The sequence below is a fragment of the Sceloporus occidentalis genome, unplaced genomic scaffold, assembly GCF_023333645.1.
Source record: "Sceloporus occidentalis isolate IW3139 unplaced genomic scaffold, rSceOcc1.0.p SCAF_82, whole genome shotgun sequence".
Classification (NCBI taxonomy): Eukaryota; Metazoa; Chordata; class Lepidosauria; order Squamata; family Phrynosomatidae; genus Sceloporus; species Sceloporus occidentalis.
Window position 1 is genome coordinate 2,522,696 of NW_028317062.1, and position 23,797 is coordinate 2,546,492.

Consider the following 23,797-nt stretch of genomic DNA (forward strand, 5'->3'; position numbering starts at 1 on the left):
ACAATGGCGGCCTCCAGATCTGCAGATGAAGGAAGTTCAAGCTAAACCTACATCACTTTATACAGTGAAACATATTCTCCATGTAACTTTACTTATTCTGTTTGCTGATTGTTGTTGATTGATTTAGTCAGCCTTTGTAGGGATGCTTGAGGAAAAGGGAGGTAAATTCAGGTCCTACTGAAAGCTGTGACAATTTCCCGTAGGTTAGTGAAAACAAAAGGAAGCCAGACAATGACAAGAACCAAGAAGCTAAAGAGAGCCACCCAGGGGATTCACTGAGATGTGCAGGTCTGGTCATCAGAATCCAGAGCAAATCCACCATATGGGCTTCTTGAAACCAAAGCAAAGAGTACAATTTGTTTGCAATGTAAAATAAATATTAGTTTTAAGTTATCAGGAGATTTAAAAAAACAAACCAAAAAAACTCCTGCAATCATGACTCTGATCAAAGTAGGATCAAGAGCAGAGCCTTCTCCAACCCAGCTAGAGAAGAGGTCTCCCCCACTGCTCTTTCAATATTTTCTTGTTACCTATCCACTTCTTACACCCCTATGCACTATTTATTAAAGGAGTCATAGATTGCCATGTTAAACAAAGTAAACCTTGACACGTTCACAATAGCATTTCACTGCTTAATGTTATAATGTCTTAATAAAAAAAATAATTGTATCATGTATTTACATGGTAGGATTGTAGGGATTGTATTTAGATCTAATTGCTCATCATTAATCCACGGTGTTGCTTGGATGGTAACATCTGCTCTGCAATGCATTAGGCTGTGTATCATGTTCCTTCTACACTTGTTATAGGTCTCCAGATGCTTTCAAAACATGTCTGCTACAAACCTTGTCTTTCCCGGAATCGCTGTTGTCTACAGCCCAATCCACTGTCACCTTAAGGAAATGCTAACAACTAGAGGACACTTGATTCCCATCTTAATTGATTAGGAGGACAGATGGTATACAATGTATAATCAATCAAAACATATTAAGACTAGACCGGTAATGTGATAGTTCTTTTTAGCCTTTTGTATGTGGCCTCTTTCTTCAAGTCACAGTTTCATACATGTTGAGAAAGCATCTATAGTAGTAGTTAAAATGTATAGGTTTAATTGTTTACTTTTCAATGCTGTGTAAGGTCATAACACAAGTTTAGTACGCTTAATTGTAGTGCTTAATTCCGACTTCCCTAACTCCATGAAGACAAGTCAAAGAGGATTTCTTCCCCCTGAGCTTCAGCCTTTGTACAACCCATTGAACCACATAGCGAGCAGGTAATTTGCCATCCATCTGTTCATATGTTCATATACTGGCCTTCCTCTGGAGCAGAAAAGGTCTGGAAATTGATAACATGGAAGAAGGCCTTGCCAATGGGTCCCATAATACTTTCCAGTTCTGCCCAAAGCCCATTGAATCCCATTAAGAACACAAAAAGGATCAAGTCAAGATAGACATACTCCCTAAATCTATGTTACTCTGGAAACAACAAAAAAGCCTTGGGTAGTGCCACGAAAATATTTCAAATAAGATCATATATTCTATATAGATAATGTGTAAATATGCACCTTTAAACATACCCCCAAAATTTGAGAGACATTTTTCATTTTAGTTGAAAGCATACCAAGGGCAGGGCATTACCTGGACTTATTAATAGGACACAAAGCCACTTAACATTTATTCATGTAATAAAGATGTTTACAGTTAGAATAATTATTTATTATTGTTTAACATATAAGCAATAAGCCCTTTTTATACACGTTATGGGGACTTTTCTGGCTGTAGAATACATCAAGCATTCTGATCAGGAAAGAGGGACATCACAAGAGGAAAGAAGGGCAAAGGTGTTGGGAGGTATGACTATATATCCTTTGTGAACCAGGGAACTACTACATTTTCTAATATGAAGATATTTCTGCAACACCATGATAATGTTACTAGGACTCCATGTGCAGCTTATTAACCTGTCCTCCCCTGCCAACCAGTTTCCAATAGAGTGTCCCCATGCTCTGGAATAAGCGGACCAGTACTATATCCTGTGCAATCCTTTTCCAGCAATGCCGCAAAATATTGCAGGCTGTATGCCAATATTTTTTTGATTTTTGCTTTACTTTTTACATATATTAATGCATGTGAATTTAGATTTGGTAAAATTTGATATAATTAACTGTCTGTCACTCGATTTTTAGCTCTAACATGAAAGATCTAAATAAAATCTGTTACAAAAGTCTATTTCTGGAGAGTTGAAAACTCATAAGTGTAACATTGCCACCTGCTGTTAAGGAGTAGTATTGCATGTAAATTATAATAATAATAATAAGGAATACTGTATATAACCTTATTGGATCAAAGTCACACCTGATACCTTCTATCGGGCCGGGCCAACATAGAAAAAGTGTAAGGTCATATACGCTTTCTGGACCTCAGCAGTCTCTGATTCCACCTAAAGAAGATCTCTAGGGTCAGTCTGTATAGCTTTTTACAGAGATTGATTCCACATAGAATATATTATAATTAGGAGGTGTCTAGGTAAAGGCGGGTTCTCCAGGGCATGCGGTCTAGATTGTAAGCTCTTTGAGCAGGGCCCTCCTCACCTTTTTGTTCTATAATTCAAATTGTTATGTTATACACTAATTGGTATGTCATGTCTACCCACATTGTATAGTGCTGCAGAATATGATGAATATAATTGCATTATATAAAACAAAAAATAATAATAAAACAAGCTGAGGTTGTATATAAATGGAGTAGGGAAAGTGCTGTGTACCAAATGAACAACTAAAAACAGACATCTCGACGCCCCCCAAATAACCTCAGATAGCATATGGATTAAAAACAGGCTACAGCATTTTAGGTGGTTTTCGTCATGTCACCCTCAAACAAAACCACCAAACATAGAAATGGCCAATGAGCCACACCTGGAGGGTGGACCGGACCTGAAAAGAACTAAAACCAATAAAACATAGGACAAAAAACATCCACCGATATGGCACACTACTGCATCTGAAAACCCCAATCTAGCCACTCCGATCCGAAATGAATGACCCCCATACTGAAACATAAAACAGGTAAAGCCAGCACATGGCCCGAAGAACACGAAGTTGGATAAGCAGACCATAGCAAGGGCCAAAAACAAGCTCACTAGCATAGAGGCCGACACCAGTCTCCTCCAGTCACAAGAGCAAGTACCCCTTCTAAAACCCTTTAAACCCAAACCAGAAACTCCTTGGTACAGTCTGGAAGACCAGAAAGCTTAAACAAAAAGCTGAGACCCGACAGCCCGGCTGAAACAGTTGAGACAACCCAGAAGCCTCCCATCTTCAGATCAGCGTCAGCACCCCATGGGTTTAGACCCACATGACTCCTAGAATGCCCACTTACCATAACGGCCACAGATCACCTTGGATAACAAGACCTGATTCTACGTCTTCCAGTTCAAGCGCCCATAGCTCCACCAAACATAGCATCCTCTCCTGATCCACATGCAGAAACACTTTCCACTGAAGCCAGGGAGAGCATCAGCCATCACATTATAGGCGCCCTGGAAATGATCTGCCCTGCATGACACATTTAGGCAAAGGCAATGAAGGACCAGGCACTTAAGCAGCTGAACAACAGGGGGAGATGAGGCAGATATCCCCTAGGTTGTCACAATGAAAAACAACCGCCCAGTCGGGAATGCAAGCCCCGCAAAGAACTACCGCCACCACTAAAACCACCAGGTTCCTCGTCAGGCTGGCCTTATGCCACAAGTCTGGTCAGCTATCCAATGCGCACCCAATATGGCACTGAAGCTAGCAGACCCGGCAGCATCTGTATATAGGTGTAGCTGAGGGTTAGATACCTCTGGGGGCCTGCCAATATAAGTCCAAAAAAGTGCCCAATACCGCTAACTCTGCTCCAAGGGGAGGGCTCAGCTGTATGAAATGCCCAGGTCGTGTCACCTCTGATTTGGCTGCTGTCATGCACCTGCTAAAAACCTTTCCCATCATCATTCCTAGACATGCAAAGTTCAACTTGCCGAGCAACTTACCCTCAAACCTTGACGGGTACCACAGGGACCCATAGCAAATGCAACTGGCCATCTAAATCCATGTGTTGCCCCAGCTGTGACTCACTCTACTATCTACCCTTTAATCCAGACAAGAAGTCCCCCATGGAGGAACCCAATTACTGACCTAATCCGCCACTCACATCTGAGGGGCCTAGAGGAAAGGATGCATACCCACTGTGAAGCAGACTGAAACACTGATTATGTTGTAGAATGTAAATAACAGGATGTTATTTCAGTCTCTTTTATGGAAATTCTGTCTGGCCAGGCATAGATAACTCTGAAGTTGCAAATAGGCATACCAAGTAGAGGTAGGAGGCAGGTTTGGGTTTTTTTCTTGCATTTCTGTAATGTTAGGAGTGTGGTGGCTTGCCTGTCTACAAACCCCACCACTGCATCAAGCCCCCAACTCTTCATGTAATAATTGGCACCCTGCCTGAAACTCTGGGTTATCTAGCATTGGCAAACATAGTGTGTGCTTCCATTGGAGCTTATGCCTGAGCCAACCAACCAATCCTTTATTCTAGAATATAATATGAGGTTATCCCTCACAGGTAGGCATATGGGGTATTGAGTAAGTAGGGCAAGGACATTGTCAGGGACATTTGCAAATTTGGCATTATTGCCAATCAAGAAAGGAGTCGGGCAACTACAGGCCAGTAAGTCTTACATCTGTAGTGGGGAAATTAATGGAAACTATGTTAAAGGACAGGATTGTTGAACATCTGAAGTCACATGGGTTTCAAGATCAAAAATATTATGGTTTTACCTCAGGAAGGTCATACCAAATGAATCTTATGGAGTTTTTTGATTGGGTGACTAATTAATCAAGGTGGTGCAGTAGACATTTTGCCTATCTGGATTTCAGTAAGGCCTTTGACACTGTCCCACCTAGAAGATTTATCAATGAACTGCAATCTCTGGGTTTAGATCCCAATGGTGTTGAATGGATTAAGCAGCGGTTGTAGTCAATGGAGTATTTTCGGAGCAAGGTCTTGTTACCAGTGGGGTACCTGAGGGATCTGTACTTTGACCCATTTGCTTTAATATTTTTATTAGCGATATTGCAGAAGGTCTTGACAGAAAGGTATGTCTTTTTGCTGACAACACAAAAATTTAGAACAGGGTTGATGTTCCTGGAGGGATATGCCAAATGGCAAATTATTTAGGTAAACTGGAAAAATGGTCGGTGAAAACATTTAAGCAAGCATGGGATAGGCATAAGGCTAAGCTAGATATAGGATAAGGCCAGATACTAAGGAAAGTACTCAGAGGTTGGGCAGACTGGATGGGCCTAATGGTTCTTATCTGCCCTCACTTTCTATGCAAGGCCATCGCATAATGCAATCAAGGCTGCAAGATTGTTTTCCAATGGTTCAGGCACATTGACCCCAATTGGTGTTTGGGCTGCTGCAGTTGGTACAATATGGGCCTTTTTCCATTTCTGAAGGGCACAGAATATGTTGGCCTCAAAACAAAGGGCAAGGTTTGTAGATTGGGGGAAGCAAATCATATTAATTAGGTGTGCCCTGCCAGTGAAGGTCAGATGTAGAGCATCCCATGTCTTACACCATTAACATTTCTTGCAATTTTGGTGTGATATTTAATTCGTAGCGAACCTGATGTTTTGGGGTAATTTGATACCCAGGTAATTAATATATATTGGGGCCTACCACAGCCCAAAAGAGGTGCTCGCATCTGTTAAAAACCATTATGAGGTTTGCCACAGTTCTGTTAAACTTGGGCTAGCAAATTAAGCAGGAGGGACCTGGGTTGCGCTATTAGGCGAGCAATTTGTTTTACTTGCAATTCCACATCGCATGGTATTAGGCAGTAGTTATATGATGACTGGATTCTTTTGTAGTAAATGTATTTTGGACATACCTAGAATATGCACATTCACCATGGTGTCTGACAATGCATCTTGAGCATTTAATTTATCTATGGAAAAAATAAGTTTCAACTTATTCTTACAGTCCAATATTTCTTACCTGTAAATGTATCGAAAAATTTAATTTCTAACTCTGATTACTTTGAATAGAAGGATATATAGTACAGCAGATCTGCATTTAGTTGCCTTGGAAGAAAGAAATATTAAAATACAATACAATGAAGTGTTATTCATCGTTACACTATAAACCCATTAAATACTGCACAAGGGGGTTAGTGGCTGCGCTCTCACGGATGTGTATGAGATATATAAAAGAAAAAAAAACAAAAAAAAAACAACACAATAGTGCAATATGTCTCAAAGCTTATTTTTGTTTGAAATAAAGGCCAAAAAGGGCTACTCACATTTGGTAGGGGCTTCTTCAGTTAGCCCCAAAGTATACGCTTGGGCGATATAATCCTCGCCTTAAAGATTTCTTTGGCAGCACTAGGTAATATGGGCTTCTTCAGTTAGCCCCAAGATGTGCATTTAGGTGATATAATCCTTGCCTTGGAATTTCTTTAGCCTCAGCCTTTGAAGCAGTCTGGAGTGTCCACAGTTCCTTTTTGGTGAGCAATGATAGAGTTGCTCACTCCTCAGCGCATAGGTGGTAAAATCCCCACCAAGGATATAGTTGTGGATTTGGTAGGGGCTTCTTCAGTTAGCCCCAAAGTATACGCTTGGGCGATATAATCCTCGCCTTAAAGATTTCTTTGGCAGCACTATGTAATATGGGCTTCTTCAGTTAGCCCCAAGATGTGCATTTAGGTGGTATAATCCTTGCCTTGGAATTTCTTTAGCCTCAGCCTTTGAAGCAGTCTGGAGTGTCCACAGTTCCTTTTTGGTGAGCAATGATAGAGTTGCTCACTCCTCAGCGCATAGGTGGTAAAATCCCCACCAAGGATATAGTTGTGGCTGACAAGATATTTTGTTTTATAAATTAAAAAAGGTCCAGGAGCAAGATAAAAAAGTTTTTAAAAAAACTTATTTATTTTAAACTTTTGGTAATAAAAAACAATAAGAACCAACAAAGGGTTAATATAAAATAATACACAAACTCGTTTCGCCTAGCACAGGCTTCCTCAGAGTGTATAGAAAAGCTCCTGATACATTGAATGTTTTTATGCAGTTTGAAATGTCTAAAATGGCGCCAAATGACGTCATCAACAGGGGGTGTGGCTTATCACAATTTTTTTTTTTTTTTTAATAAAACAAGCATAATTGGAACATTACAGAAAGAGGTGCATATCAAAATCTATATTTAACCCTTCAGGGGTTAGGGTTTTTAAACAATATATCCAATACAATTCAGTCTTTCCTAAAATCTTCACAATATCCCCTCCTCTCCAGGGTACCCTCTCCAGGGTATGGATATTTTTTTTATAGCAGCAAAGAAAACAAATAATGTTTAAATCAAATATCACAAATAAAGAATATAAAATACAAGAATGCATTACCTGTAATTCTAAAAATGTAATCTATCTACTAGAATGCCCTTGTGGCTTACAGTATGTAGGTATGACGACAAGATGTTTAAAAGTTAGAATATCAGAACATTGTCGCAATATTAGAAATGGAATTGTCACCCATAGCGTCTCTAAACATTTTTTAAATCATAATAAAGATCCAAAGTTACTAAAATTTACTGCTATAAAAAAAATATCCATACCCTGGAGAGGAGGGGATATTGTGAAGATTTTAGGAAAGACTGAATTGTATTGGATATATTGTTTAAAAACCCTAACCCCTGAAGGGTTAAATATAGATTTTGATATGCACCTCTTTCTGTAATGTTCCAATTATGCTTGTTTTATTAAAAAAAAAAAAAAAAAAAAAATTGTGATAAGCCACACGTTGATGACGTCATTTGGCGCCATTTTAGACATTTCAAACTGCATAAAAACATTCAATGTATCAGGAGCTTTTCTATACACTCTGAGGAAGCCTGTGCTAGGCGAAACGAGTTTGTGTATTATTTTATATTAACCCTTTGTTGGTTCTTATTGTTTTTTATTACCAAAAGTTTAAAATAAATAAGTTTTTTTAAAAACTTTTTTATCTTGCTCCTGGACCTTTTTTAATTTATAAGACAAAATATCTTGTCAGCCACAACTATATCCTTGGTGGGGATTTTACCACCTATGCGCTGAGGAGTGAGCAACTCTATCATTGCTCACCAAAAAGGAACTGTGGACACTCCAGACTGCTTCAAAGGCTGAGGCTAAAGAAATTCCAAGGCAAGGATTATATCACCTAAATGCACATCTTGGGGCTAACTGAAGAAGCCCATATTACCTAGTGCTGCCAAAGAAATCTTTAAGGCGAGGATTATATCGCCCAAGCGTATACTTTGGGGCTAACTGAAGAAGCCCCTACCAAATGTGAGTAGCCCTTTTTGGCCTTTATTTCAAACAAAAATAAGCTTTGAGACATATTGCACTATTGTGTTGTTTTTTTTTTGTTGTTGTTGTTGTTGTTGCTTTTAGCGCTTTTATCCTACCCCTTTTAAGTTTACCATTAAATACTGCACCTTTGAATACTGTTTAGTATAATTATTGCTTAGTTTACCTGTTCCATGTACATATAACTTTACATGTGTTTTAAGTGAAACTATTGTTTTGGGGGCGAGTCAGATATAATGGTCTTTTATCTATGTAGACGTAAAGCATATAACTAGAGAGCTCACTATTAAAAAAAGGTTACAGTACAAGTAAACAACAGCAGACAACCATTTATTTTACAATAAAAAAGGCTTACGTTTATTTAATTTTGATTTTGCCTTGTTGTACTAAGGTCATGAATTTTTTTTTAGTTTAGTTTTGGAATGGCCAGCATCAGCCACCATGCATCTTGCTAATACACAATCTTCACTAGATTTACTAGTCTTCTGTAACCCAGACTAAACACTTCATATGAAAGGAGTGTGAATTTAAGGAAAGAAGCAAGAGCAGCCAAAAAAAAAAAAGTGAACAGAAAAAAAGTAGAGATAAACCAAAAAATATATAAATGCCTTAACAGAAAAAATGCTTGGCTGAGTTGATAAAGATAAAAAACTAATGCTATTTTCAACATGTTTGAAAACCATTTATTATTTCAGTTTGGTATGATATGCATAAATCAAAAGAAACAAACAGAAACTAAACAAAACATTTTACTAAGTTCCTATTCAAAGTTATTTGATTCCTTTCAATAGACCAATGCCTATATAGTAAGATGTAGTAGACCAAAGGCTCATAAATACCTGCTTCAACTGAAATTGGAAGGAGTTATCATTATATCTGAAGATAGGATTTCTAAACTCCTAAATGTTTATGAGACTAAGCATTGTGCTGTTTAACATCTTCATTACCCTATTGACAGCTTGGACTCCACCGTCAGCAGAAACAAGCATCGCTCGCTTCCTTCCGACCAATCGTGTGTAACGGCACTCAGCACCGTTACATAACGAATTGCCTATCGGGCCTTCCTCTCCTGTAGGCACCCACTGGATGAAAAGAGAATCTCAGCAAGTCTGTCTAGACCCTGCAGGGATCCCCCTGCTGGCTGATTGCAAGTAATGCAATCAGCAGTGCAAGTCTATGCAGCCCTGCTTGCAGTGCGATCAGTGCAGGGGAGATCGAAGAGAAAAAAAAACAAAAAAAAAACCGCAATGTTTCTCCCTCTTCCCACAAAGGTGAAAAATAAAGAAAGAAAGAAAGAAAAAAGCATATTTTTTAATGACGTATTAGTAAAAATTTAAAATAAAATAGTGAGCTCATTGTGATATCATTGGCATACATAAGATGTACACAAGCTCCCTAAACACGATTTACAGATAACAGTGTAAAAAGTAAATAATAAAAAAGCCCTTATATTCCATTGCCATAGCACTTCATGTAAAAATTATAACACCCCCCCCATGCCATGTTCTCTGAATCCCTTAAGCGACAAGTATTAAAAATACTACCCTATGATGTACTGTGTGATGGTGTGGCCCTATAAACATGTACATGGGGTATGTCTAATCAGATGAACAACATAAATTGGGTCATTTTTAATCAATGGCACAATTATTACTTTTGCATGTTTCTATGGTTTCAAATGAAAGCCCTATTTTTCTGGGGAAAAAAACATTGTTTAATTTGTGTGGGTACATCAAACATGACAAGGGGAATCTTGATTAAACCCACATATGGTGAGGGGAAAAAAAAACATACGGAACAACTGGTACCAAAAAGCCTTGGTGAGGAAAGGGTTAACCACTAGTGCACCAGAAGGAAATGCAGATGTCTTAAGTTCACGTTTTTGGGGGAACAATATGTCATAATCATGCTGGTAATATAAGAGGTAGAGAGATTTTTTTTCATTATTTTTTAACTTGCTCCCTCCATGATAAACCTTTTCCAGGTTGCAGTAAGCACTTTTATGCTTGCACAGTACATTTGAGAGAAGCACTGAAGTGCATTGGAGCTTGTTTTTATTAAGCAAAGCTTATTTTTTCATCAACCCTTCCCTTAAACCAAATAAAGAAGTACAAAAATGTAAGTTATTCATTTCTGAGAACTGGTTTACTTCAGTTATCCTGCTGATGATGTCACTATTTTTTTAAAAGTAAGAATTATTGGGATAAACCACGCATGGACTGATTATGGAAGGATTAAAAGAAATATCAGATTCATATACTTGGAATTGCCATAACAAGTAGTTTGCAATATCACCAGCCTCATCAAATAGGCATTCATCATGTGGATCAACGTCTTAGTTTCAGAAAACACAATTAATATGCATATAATAGTTAGGCAAATGTTGCATAGAAGTGGTTAGAATTTATTGCACACTGGAGCAAGAATTTGTTTCGGGGCTGAACATTTGCTCCAAACCATGTTGCCTTTTAAAAAGTAAAAAAAAAATAAAACATAAAAAGATGAAAATGGCATACGCCAGAAGCCATTCTATTTAATTTGTAATTTTTTTGTATTTACAAAAAAAGTCAATAAAATAAAATATATTACAGCATTTATAATATCCTTTTAAAAAGTTGAACCACACTTTTCAGCTTTTGTGCTGTTTACAACAGAGCCTGTACATACGCATGGAATTTAATATAATACAACCTACCTTAGCATTAAATGAAAAGAAAAAAAACAAAACCTAAATTGTTAGAAACTGCTCCTCAGGCATGAATGTTTCAGCATCGCTGATGTCACTGCAATTGTCTTATAATAGTCTACGTTGTTCCACTTGGCACAGAGGTATGATTTTTAAGTGATGTACAGTCAAACCCAACATCCATCGTGTAGGACCACCAATGATAATACTCCACATCAAGCCATTGTATGCATTCTTGGTGTTGATTAAATATCAGGCAATACTTTGGTCCACACAAAAAACATCTTTCTTCTTACACCACACGAACGCCAAATGATTCCTTAACAATTTAGCAGCATCAACTATTAAAACGGAGAATACGGCATGCTTTTTTTTTGCATGAAATTGTTTGCAGCACCAACAAGATGTTCTCATCAAACCTTTCAAATAAGTCTATATTTTTAATGTAAAGACAGATGCAAAACCTAAACTCTTTGTTCATACTTTTGAGATGTTGAGCTTCTAAAGATTCATGTTAAATAACCAAAAAAAAAAAGGCTCAACGCTTACAATGAGATTAAGAAGCAGTTGTCGATTGGTTAAAGAATATGCAATCATTATTATTTTAATTAACCTGTGGTACAATTCCTTATGCATTGTGATGATCGCTAAAGGCTGTGAGAATAAACCAAAAGAAGTAAAAAATGAAGGCTACGGCTTGGAAAAAAGAACATGGAGGTAAAAGAAGAAAAAAAAATAAAAAATGTGTGTATTAAAGTGCCAAGTTGCTAATTTCCACGGGGGGGGGGGGGTTGGGGGGTGCTTCTCAGAATGCCCCTTCAGGATCCAAAAACTGCCTACACAAAGTGACTCCCATGCCCGCAGACAACCAAATGCAGCGCCAATGAAAAACTTTTTTTCCTTTTTTAGATTAGTTCAGCTTTTTAAGTTTTCAGCTAAATATATTCACTCTGTCAAATGCAGACTAAAAATATTGCAAAATACAAAAGCAGAATTTAATAAGCCCTAAGATTTGGTTTACAGTGACATAGTATCAGAAGCGATTTCATTAATATTTTTTGTATTCCATAAAAGGAAACTCAGCAGCGATTAGTCTTTTTTTTTTTTTTTTTACCATTTGTTATATGTGCAACAGTGACTGTATTTAAATGACTTTATTAAATGTACACACATCTTTCTGCCTGCATTAATCCCTAAACATGATGTGTAAAAGTTTGAAGATTTGGTAAATACTGTGAAGGGTATATATTAAAATTTCTCCAAATACAGTGTTCAGTATTCAGTGGGTTGCCTCAGACTTACGGCTTTCCCACCACAGTAGACAGAGCACTGGTGTTATGCATTTTATGAGTCTTCATGCATGATTCCTGATCAGAGCATGCTATCATGCAAGTCATTTCTATGCATTGAACAAGCACAATTTATTTAGATTTTTTTTTTCTTTTTTTTTTTTTGGAGCCGGCCTGAGAATTTGCCTCTCAGTCGAATTATAACCTGGCCTCCCATCTCCCAAACCACATGATGCCCATATAGTAAAAATATGCAGATATATCAAAGTAAGTGTGACAAATATATGACATGGGCTAAATGTTTGCCTTTTGTTTGCTTGATTGTTGATTTGTTTTTGTTTTTTTAATTTTTTGCCACATTTTTTCTATTTATTCTTGTGTAACTGCTTAAATAATGTAACATTGCAAAGAGTGTTTTTCATGGACAAACCAACCCCTAAATGGTGCTCTTTTGATTTTAGTTATTTGAGAAAAATAAACTCCATTTGGCTGCTCTCAAATAGTACTAATCGTGGCAGCTCTGGTTATGTATCCTATGTTGCACTGACTGATGTGAAACATGCAGTATCCACCTGTTACAATATAAAATCCTTGTAGAAGGGTCTCATTATAGTCCACTAGGTGGTAGATTACTGCCTTGGACGTCACAACGTCATTGTAAGCAGACTGTTTGGTACTTGACTTCAGGTACGTGTTTCCATAGCTGATCTGCATTTATACTAAATTTGTAAACAATCTTTTGCTTGCAAATATGAAATGTGTACTTTTTTCAACACTTAGATTCCCTGACAGATTTTTGTTTTTTCACCCGCTCTCTAATTGCTTCCTGCATTCTTTCCTGTTTTTCCTTCTCGGGTTTAGTTACACTGTCATACGATGGAAGAGATGCAGTAGATGGTGTGCCTTCTTTCTTGTCCATATTTGTTCCTCCGTTTTCCATTTTCACTGAAGAAGGCTTTCTACAAACAAATCCACGTTTTAGTAAGTGGCGTCTGTACGCTTGCTGGATTACAACAGCTGATACACCCTCTTGCTTGTGCCTGAGCGTGGTAGTAATTGGCTCATAAGACACTTTAGAAGGGTTAGAGGCCACAAATCTTTCTTCCATTTGCTGTCGCAACATATCGAGCTCTCCACTTTCTCCAAGTACACGCTTGGTAAAAGCGAAGAGTATATCGAGACAGTGAATTCTGTCACCACTCACCATAGGCAAATCCATGGCAATTAGTTCAATAGTGTTGGGCTTGGAAACACGCAAAGGATGCTCCAAGGCATCTGCAAAATCTGGCAGTTTGCTAAACTGGATAAACTGAGTGGCATCGGGATCAAATTTCTCCCATATTTCATAAAATGTTTCGAAATCATCCTCACTTAAAGGATCAGCGCTCTCTTCGGTTGCAACACTAAAGTTTTCCAGAATGATAGCAATGTACATATTCACAACAATCAGGAAAGAAATGATGATGTAGCTAACAAAGAAAAAAATCCCAACCGAAGGGTTTCCACAGTCCCCTTTCACCTGACTACCCGGATTTTCTTTATGAGGGTCACAATCCGGTGGTCTGTTTAAAATTGGTAACAAGAGTCCATCCCAACCTGCAGAAGTAGTGACCTGAAATAGGCAGATCATACTATTGCCAAAGGTTTCAAAGTTGAACATGTCATCAATACCTCCTTCCTTCTTGACATAAGCAAAATTAGACATCCCAAATATAGAGAAAATAAACATAACCAGAAACAGTAGAAGGCCGATATTAAACAAGGCAGGCAATGACATCATTAAGGCAAAAAGCAGGGTTCTTATTCCTTTGGCTCCTTTAATTAATCGGAGTATACGGCCAATACGGGCCAAACGAATTACTCTGAAGAGAGTGGGTGACACAAAGTACTTTGTAATCAAATCTGCCAAGAACATACCTGAGAAAAAATAATAAAAAGTGTAAGTACTCTTCAAATAGGTAATACATGACTAGCTAAAATTCTAATTGCACTTACCCACAATAGAAAGTATAACAACAACAAAGTCGAATATATTCCATCCGATGGTAAAGTAGTAATGTCTCAATGCACACAATTTCAAGATGCACTCCGTGGTAAAAGAGACAATAAAAACCAAATTAACCCAGTAGAGAACATTCTCAGCGTAATCACTCTGATCGTCTGTTTCTACCATCATGGTTACCATGTTGAGACAAATAAGAATCATAATGATTATATCGAATGCTTGTTGTGTGATGATATCAAAGATGGCTCCCTGGAATTTATTCTAAAAAACAAACAAAAAACACATTGTTAAGCTTTGTGGAGAGATGAGAAAGAGGGGAAGGGGTGACAGAAACATTTACCTACATATTATTTTAAAAGAGGCAAAATGTTAGAACATGACAGTCTAAAACTAGAAAGGAGGCCGAATTAAATTCTTTCTTTTGATCAAATAATGTAATCGCACATCAGCACACGATAGTTAATGTAATATACAGTGTAAGGGTCTAACCAGTAATGTTTTAGGTAGGCACTATAGGGTTAACCGGAACATCTCTTATACTATAGTTTAGAGACTGTTAGATGACTCTATTCCAAGACTGTTTACCCGCTGCTGGATTTTTAATGAAGTTTTGCTTTTGATGGTTACGACAGATTGTACATCCAGTTTTAAATATATGAAAAGTTTTATAATTATATTTATTTTTGCTTAGTTATCAAAAAGTAGAGAGCCAGATGCCCAAATAGAACTAAGTTTTAATTTGCTGAGATGGTGGTTTATACATGGAATAACCTACAAAGAGAAAAGGTAGCTGATAATACAGTAAGGGAATTTAAACGTATATTCGATAGGCATAAAGCCATCCTGAATCGAAGATGAAACCAATGACCAAGTTCTTTTACAGCTTGAACACACAGGCAGACTGGTTGGGCCGAGTCATTCTTATGTCCTGTATAATTCTATGCTTCTAGGCAAGAGTATGTTTTTAGTTCTTTATGTAAAATTTATGTTTTTCTCACATATTCTTTCATTTTCTAGATTAAACTATTTTTATTGTCACTACTTCATAAGATGCCAGCAGGCTCGGACAGGCCAAGGGCAAATGTCTGGTGGGTTGATGCCCAGCTCTGATACCCATTCATTTCCCTGCATGCATATCCAGGAGGCATCCAATTCATTTATCGGCCACTTGCATTAAAGAGCCAGGACCAATTTTGCCTTATTTATTGCCAGTGTTTCATAGTTCTCATTTGTAAATCAAGGTGATTCGCGCATACAGCTTTTCACTTTAGCTGGTTACTAGAAAAACAACAGGCAGGCCCTTTTTACTGCATCTATGTAAACATCAGAATGATGGTGCATAAAACAATTAGGGGAATAAGTTAATTTAACTTAAAATGTTCTGCAAACAACCAGCATGAGCATTTTTACAGCGGAGGTTGGCCTAATATATCACATCATCTCATACAATGATGAATTACAGATATGTTTAACGCAACAATAACAAAGAACACAATGTATTTCTTCAATGTTACATTACCATATAGAAATACAATGTAATGTTTTACGGGACCCATCAAGGGACTTCTGTTCTAGCAGAGGCCGATTACACACTAATCTACAGACCACCCAGGAATCCTAAAATTGTAGTGTTACCGCCTCTGTAAGGGATTCTGGGTAGGCATATGCAAATAAGGTTAACAGCAATTTTCCTCTACATACACTTTATATATGCACTCTTTGAAGAAAACGTTCGCTGTACTAGACCGCCTTTAAACAAATCCCAGGACAGAGGTGTGGAAGCCAGATCACCGTTTCGTTCCGTGTGTTTAATAATGCCTCTGCTACCCTATTCATTTTAAGTAGAGGGGTTTTCCGTCACCTTTACCCTCACAACTTATACCGCGCGTGGTGTTAGTAGATGAACACACTGATGTGCGAGGTTTCAGATATAGGATCTACACTAGGCCAAATGAGTCTGCAAACTAAAGTCAGTGAGGCAGCACAATAATTTGCACTTGTTCGGCACTAATTAAAGTTCCTGGATTTAAACCTCAAAGATGTGTTTTCTCCTTATTTTAATTAGCATCCATAGGCAAATTCTCTATAGACAGCAAGGCAGACCCATCTAAGCTACAGTATATTTTGAAAGAATAAGAAGATTTAGTTCAAAGAGATAGCATTTTTAACACATTACTTACCAAAGGCCTGGGGATAGGTTTTTGTGGTTTCTTTGATCCTAATTTCTTCATGGCATTATAGTATTTTTTTTGTTCCTCTGTCATGAAGATGTCTTGTCCTCCAAAGTATAGGGGGGGAAAAAAAAAATTAATATTACAATCAGTCCCCAAAAGACACATTTTATATTAATATATTATTCCACAGTGCTCCCCTTCCTGTGCCTTATTTTGGGAAGGCGGGTGAGTCTTGACAGGGGCAGGTCGGACCCCCAACCAGTCTCAAGAAGCAGGGAGTGGGTGGCATCAAACACCAAACCCAGAACTCACAGGATGTTCTAGAAGCTCTTATTCCCAAGGCCTAGAGCAGTTCTCCTCAACCCTCTCCTCAAAGCACAGTCCAGGATTAAGGTATTACTCAGGTGTGTCGAAGGTGTTGCATAATTAACAAACAAAAACAACTTAAACACACCTGAGTAATACCTAAATCTTGGACTGTTGGGTGTGCCTTAAAGAGAGGGTTGAGGATCACTGGGCTAGAGGACAAGCCCTGTGATTAACTGAGGCAGGTTATCAATGAGGCAAATGGGAAGTTTGGCGAAGGGCCCTTGGTGGCAAAGGTCTCATACTCAGATGGGGTGTATGGGGTCCCTCTGATGAGCAGGTTATTTGCAGAGACACAGACTCCATTCCTGGAGTATAATCTGTGATGCCAGTGGTAACTTCTAATTTTCTATCATGTGACAAGATCAGTCAGAAAGAAGCTCCTTTATAGTCGCTAAAGTGGAGTGGAAGCTCCATGGCTCTCTGTTTGTAAGGGAAATTCAAGGCTCAGAGTTACTGTGACAGGATCTCCCATTCAGAAACCAGCACTCAAATGAGCAGAGATGATCTGTGCTGGCAGGTGTAGAAATCAATATATGCGTGTGTGCGTTAGTGTATGATGTCTCTGAATACATGTTTGCGTCTGTCACTCTCATGTGGCTGCACTTCTGTAAATGTCTGTCCATTAATAAATGACCACGACATTGTCTAAAGCAGTCCTCCTCCAACCCTCTCCTCAAGGCACACCTAACAGTCCAGGATTTAGGTATTACTCAGGTGTGCCTAAGGTGTTTTTGTTTGTTAATTATGCACCTTTTTCTATTGATGGCGTATATCAAAAACTGCTCAGTGTGGTTTGCAGAATTTAACACACACCTACATGTCTCATTAATTAAAACTGTTCACTTTTGTTTCCCCAACAATATTTAGCAACTTAATTCTCCATACATTATGTACCAACATCGCACCTAACCACCTCTTCTAGGTTGGCTACACATATCTCTATCAATGTAAGTTAATAAAAGATATGCACTGAAAGACACATACAGTGTATACATATACACATATACTTATCTTTTTCTTTTGTTGATTGAAATTATCAATGATGACGCCAATAAACAGGTTGAGAGTGAAGAAAGAGCCAAATATGATGAAAATTACAAAATAAATGTACATATAGATGTTGTCTTCATATTTTGGCTGCTTGTCGACCTGTAGTTTTGAAATTCAAGGTTAATAATATATATCTTAAGAATTACTAAATCATATGCAAAGTGCAGCCTGACAAATATTGTTTGTATATTAGGATATGCATTATGTGTTGCAGTAGTATGCCACACAAATGGACTATAAAAACTAAATGCGTCTGGGGTAGCCGTTAAGCCCTTTGGATTTATTCTTCAAAACCCAAGCCATGCAATGCTACCATGTACATAAATTGTGTATCCTTGACAAAGCTATGTTATGAACTAGAAGAGGCTTTTGCCAAGAGGACATGCAGACTGAATAAAATGGTACAACAGTACCCCATGTTTATCGTTGGAATCAATACCTATGTACAGTATGTTTCTGTACCATACTATAAAACATTCAATGGAGATATAGCATTGGAAAAAGCTGCAAGATTCAATTTTCAGCAAAATGCAGTTGGACACCATATACAGTGTTGACACTGATAAATCAAGCAATATGATGAACTTTATATGTTATCCATCTCTAAATTTCACACAATTGATGTTCTAGGGTGCCTGTATACCTAGGCCTATACAAGCTGCTGTTGTGTATGGTATACAACTTTTACTTCACCTTTCTGGAATCCACTGCTGCATACATGATATCCATCCAGCCCTTAAATGTAGCCTAAAATATACCACAGCAGATATAAAACAAAAATGTTAAAAACAAAATAAAACATCTCCTAGAGGGAGAAAACGGTGAATGATTTGCAGGATAAAAATTACCACGAAAGAGAATTCAGTATGTATTTCTTGAAGAAAAGAAGAGAAAGAGGAGATGTGATAAAACATTTAAATATGTGAAGGAGGGAAGAGAAATGTATAGTGCCATTATGTTCCACAGTGCTGTACAATCGGTAAACAGGACATGACAAGTAAAGCATTACATAATGATTTGAACTTCCAAAAACTAAAAGTGGTGAGGGTCCTGCTCAAACAAGCTTAGATCTACTTTCTGGAATTTTTGCATTACTTCCTTCCTCTCCTATATCACTTGCGTCTGCGGGTGTCAGGATGAACTCTAGTCCATTTTGGTTCATGTGCTAGCTTCATTACCTTTGGCTCTCAGCCTGGTTGAGCCTTTCCTGCACTATTAGAGTTCAGGCTTCTTTGCTGGACTAAAAAAGCTGGCAGCCATAATCCTGTGAGTCATCTTGTGATCCCTCTTTCGTAATTTATGTGCCCCTTAGGTATCCATGTCCTTCCTGGTATGCTAAGCTTCTGTGTGCCTGAGTTTCTGCACCAACTATCCAGTTTCTGACTTTGGCCTTCTGGCTAAATTTGAATCCTGGATGGTTCCCAATACTTGGGAGTCCTGGGTCCTGGTTAGTCTGACTCCATGTTCTCCCTACCCAACTAGTATTCTGATCCTTGGCTGTGAAGCAGGCACCAGCTGTCTCCAAAGTCCTAAAAATCCCACACTAGTAATTTGCCTGGTGTCTTCATGATCCCAATTTATGACAGAGGGTCGTGTATAAAAAGTGACTGTGGTACAAACTTTTGAAAGTTGCCCAATCACCATCTAAGATGTCCTTCTGTTTCCTCGCAGTTGCTGCTATTTTTACTATCGCACGCGGCTTCAGGGCTGACTGCCAGCATGCTTTACAAAGAAACAGAGGTCTGTAGGAACCGACCTCGCACTTCCTTTATTTTTGGACAGATTTAAAAAATAAAAAAGGTCAGTCAGCAAACTGGCCGTGTGTCACAACAGAGGCCTTGGTATTTCATACAACTACATAATGGAAGTATATTTAAAAAAAAAGGAGAACTGTTTGGACTATAGGTCATAGTCTAAAACTAGAATGTAAATATGCATGGGAAAGGCATAGGACAAGAGACAAATAAGGTTTGAGGTTTTTACAGCATGATATAATGTGCTAAATGGTTCTTGTCATCAAACTCTGTTTCTACCACTTAAAGAGGGACACATTATAAAAACGCAAACATACTAATAAGGGTATATATATAAATATCTTACAATTTGAAGCAGTGCAAGATATCCAGCTCCAACATTGTCAAAGTTGATTTTCACATTTTTCCATCTGACCTCGGTGAAGTTTTGGTTAATCAGTTTGAAGCACATGGTCATATTGTCCACGTCCTCTGTTAGAAATCTCTCTTCAGCCGTTTCATTAAAGCAATAGTAGTATTTGCCAGCAAACAGATTGACACCCATGATGCTGAAAATCAGCCAAAATATAAGGCAGACCAGCAACACATTCATAATGGATGGGATTGCACCAACCAGAGCATTGACTACAACCTGCATGAAGGAGAAAACACACAGTAAACTCGTAAATCTAGACAGCACAGAGGGAATGATTAAAGCTAAAGGCCACTAACAGGTATGCAATGGTCAATAAAAAATAATACGTGAACTGCAGAATACCATAGAGATCTCTCAGTACTTAATCCATAAGGATTTAATACTAAATTAATGTAAAAATATTTTTCTTTTCCCAATTTTATTTTTCTGGTGAGGAATTTATTAAATGTGTTGGATTACATTCTTGCCAAAATGGTTTTAGATGTATTATGTATAAACACCACCATGAAGAAGGCTTCCACTAAAGAAAAGAACACTTAATATACACTGTTTCATGAGAAATATTACTCCCACGTGACTGGAAATGTACTCTTACTAAAAACTGCTAAGAGGGATAATACATGGTTACTTATTTTAAAAATGTATGAATCACATGATTAATAATACTAATAAAACAAAGCAGGCAAACATTCTCATCTTCTCCTACACAGGTTGGGTTGTAGAAGGAACATAAATGATCCTTACCCTTCATCAGGAAGAGGCAACAACGTTTAATAAACACGTGGCAGTGGATATGCCCCTAATCTAAAGTTAATGCATTTAGGTGGGGCATAAATGGTAATAACGACCATAGGGTAGGTCATATTAAGAAAGAATGTAATCAAACTCATGTTCCTAGTAGGCACCTAAAACAAGAATTTTGTGGTGATTCTTGTGACTAGCAAAATCTTAGTGTCGCAAAGAAACATGCTTAGTTCCAGATTACTAGGCTTTTGAAACAATCTTATGTTTGACAGCGCGTTGGAGACATGGGCAGAACCTGCAAGGGTGAGAAGATACATGGCAGGTAGGTAAGTAACGCATTGGTACTGGCACCTTAACAAGTTACAGCATTGCTCATTGAAACAGAATACTTTCTGACCAGTGTGTCAGATCCATATCAGCGAGTGGCCTTTAGTTACTGGCTAAACAGTCGTAAGGATTTTACGTGAGTTAGTGTCAATAAACTATGCGATACATTTATGTCCCAGGCAAAAAGATGAGCATGCAGAAATGCTCAGATTCAGAGAAACTAAATAAAAAGCCATATTCCCTCACCTAGCGCTCAAAGCGAAGCAGTGTAAAAGCCGATGGGTTTTAATCCGTGCTTTAACAAACTGAATCGTTGCAGCGGCCTTTTAGACAGGTGATGCAACATACATGCCTCCGACTCTGAATTGTTAAATCCCATGAAAATACTTATTGTTTTAATCCTTGTTACTCACCTCAAAAACACTTAAAAGCGGAGTGGAATAAGCGCAATCTAATCGTTTAATGTTAAAGTTTTTATGTCGAATTAGGTGGGGCAGATCAATATCAGGTGGGCCAAAATAATGAAATGTATAAAGTACACATACATTCATATTCACACGCACTACAATGCATGCAAATTAGCAGACACTTCTCTGCTATAATTGCATTTCCTTTCCTTTTTTGGGGGGACTGGAAAGTCACCCCGTCAGTTTCGTCCCCTGAATTTACATTTAAATGTGTTGTTCTGCCTACTCTGCTGATTTTATTACTTTTGCAGATAATGCAGCCTTAGAAAAGTTGCAAACTTTAGTCACTTTTATATTTTTTTGGAGGAAGCCCAATAAACATGTCACAGAGAGGTACACACAAAAACGCTTCTTAAAAACCTTTAATGCAAAGAAATTATGGACTGATCTTCTAAGGTTTATTTGTGTAACATACGAAAGCTTTGGTTATAACAGCTAATATGTTCAAGTATCCATCCAATAAGATCATATTAGAAGACTTCTTTACATATGTCATGGAAGCAGACATTATTGTGCTGCTACACTACTATTCATAGATACGCAAAGGTATAATATACTGTATATGGAGCCATACATACAGCTATACAGCCATTTAACCCATTCATAACGTTAGGATATACTATTATGTTCTATGTCAAAAGCTGGCAGTGTGAATACTCTGCAGAAGCACTTATCATTGGAAATAATACCCTACTGGGGTCATCGCCACTTTTTTATTATTAAAAAAGCATTATTAAAAATAGACACATCCCAGTGATCCCACCATGACATCACTGATGATACCATATGGTTACAAAAGAGAATCCTTGGGTTTATAAACAGCTCAAATGGATCTCTAGTCAAAAAAAGTGTAAAAAAAAAAAAAGGAACACATATAAAAATGATTAAAGTACAGAAAAAACAGATGCAAGTGTACTGCACCAATAAAAATGACAAACATGGTTAAAATTGCAAAACACCCTTCTCATTCAAACAGAGACATCCCCCCATAATGGACTTCCATACACACCAGGCTCCAACCTGCAGAGTATCTCTGCTCCTGTCGCTGTAGGTCGTGTAACTCGGAGCACTGCTTTCTTCTTGCAGCTTCCACGCTTACTGATTGGGACAACAAAAACAAGCTTCTTCACGGCAGGACAGACGCCGTCTCACTCTCTACCATCACTCATCACACTATAGAAATGGACTTTGTCTGGGTCTCTTTAAATATCCATGATAGGACCAAAGTGCTGGCCCTTTAGCAAAGATATGCATCATTTTCTAAAAAAATTACTTCATGAAAATGAATGCTTGATATTTCACCACAGTGTTAGCTAACATGCATCTCTGAACAACCATTCACAATATTCTCAGCCAACCTTTCAGAATCTGGTGTGATTATATATATAAATAAATATAAATATATATATATATATATCTCAATACCAACTTGGAGGCTACCTCTTAGCTCTCTCTTTTCAATTTACGTGAAAGTCAGTGTGCAATATAAAGCCAGGAAGTCAATATTTTAACATGATGAGCTTAATTACTGATATTTATATTGCAAGCAAAAATTGGCAAAATTATTCCACTCTGCATTTAAACTGATTGAACTGTCTACACGTTGGTGCTTTGTTCATTAAACAAACTATTTTCACACTTACCGGATAAAAATTACTGCCAATTACCATAAAGGACAATAATAATGTCCTCTATTTCTGAGTTCATCAAACAGGAATAAAAAATGTCCTCCAAACCATGGGACATTTTCCTCAAAGTTAACACTGTGTCGTCGTTTCCCCCCGCCAAAAGAAAGGGAACATGGCTTTTATGTATGTGCATTGGCAGTTAATATAGTGCATGCATGCCTCATTCCATTACAATCTGTACCGGGAATACTTAATCATAGTTCTAATCAAATGTCATCAGGTGGCCCTTGGCTTTAAAGAGCCAGGGCCGCCTCGTGATCATAAGTCGCTCCCTGGATAATAGGGTTTTACTCTACTCTGTCCTTTTTGTCATAGCTAAAAAATTATGTTAGGGACAAGAAAAACATATACATATATAAAGGATGGCTACTGATTAGAAATGTAATGTGTATTCACATTGAAATCGGTATAATTATAACCTCGACAGCTGTGTTTTTGCACAAAAAAACT

General features: G+C 37.8%; 1 protein-coding gene across 17 annotated transcripts in view; it reads right to left on the minus strand.

Annotated features, from left to right (window-relative positions):
* Positions 1-13,123: 13,123 nt before the first annotated feature.
* The window catches only part of LOC149285256 (sodium channel protein type 8 subunit alpha-like), a 45,553-nt gene continuing 34,879 nt past the window's right edge, over positions 13,124-23,797 (minus strand). For all 17 annotated transcript variants that reach the window (XM_089495567.1, XM_089495564.1, XM_089495571.1 and 14 more), the window contains 6 exons: positions 20,053-20,337; positions 18,646-18,699; positions 17,914-18,051; positions 16,540-16,644; positions 14,350-14,620; positions 13,124-14,271 (listed from right to left, as the gene is read on the minus strand). In XM_089495567.1, coding sequence (XP_089351693.1) covers positions 13,124-14,271; positions 14,350-14,620; positions 16,540-16,644; positions 17,914-18,051; positions 18,646-18,699; positions 20,053-20,337 — 2,001 coding nt within the window. The remainder of the gene's footprint in view (positions 14,272-14,349; positions 14,621-16,539; positions 16,645-17,913; positions 18,052-18,645; positions 18,700-20,052; positions 20,338-23,797) is intronic.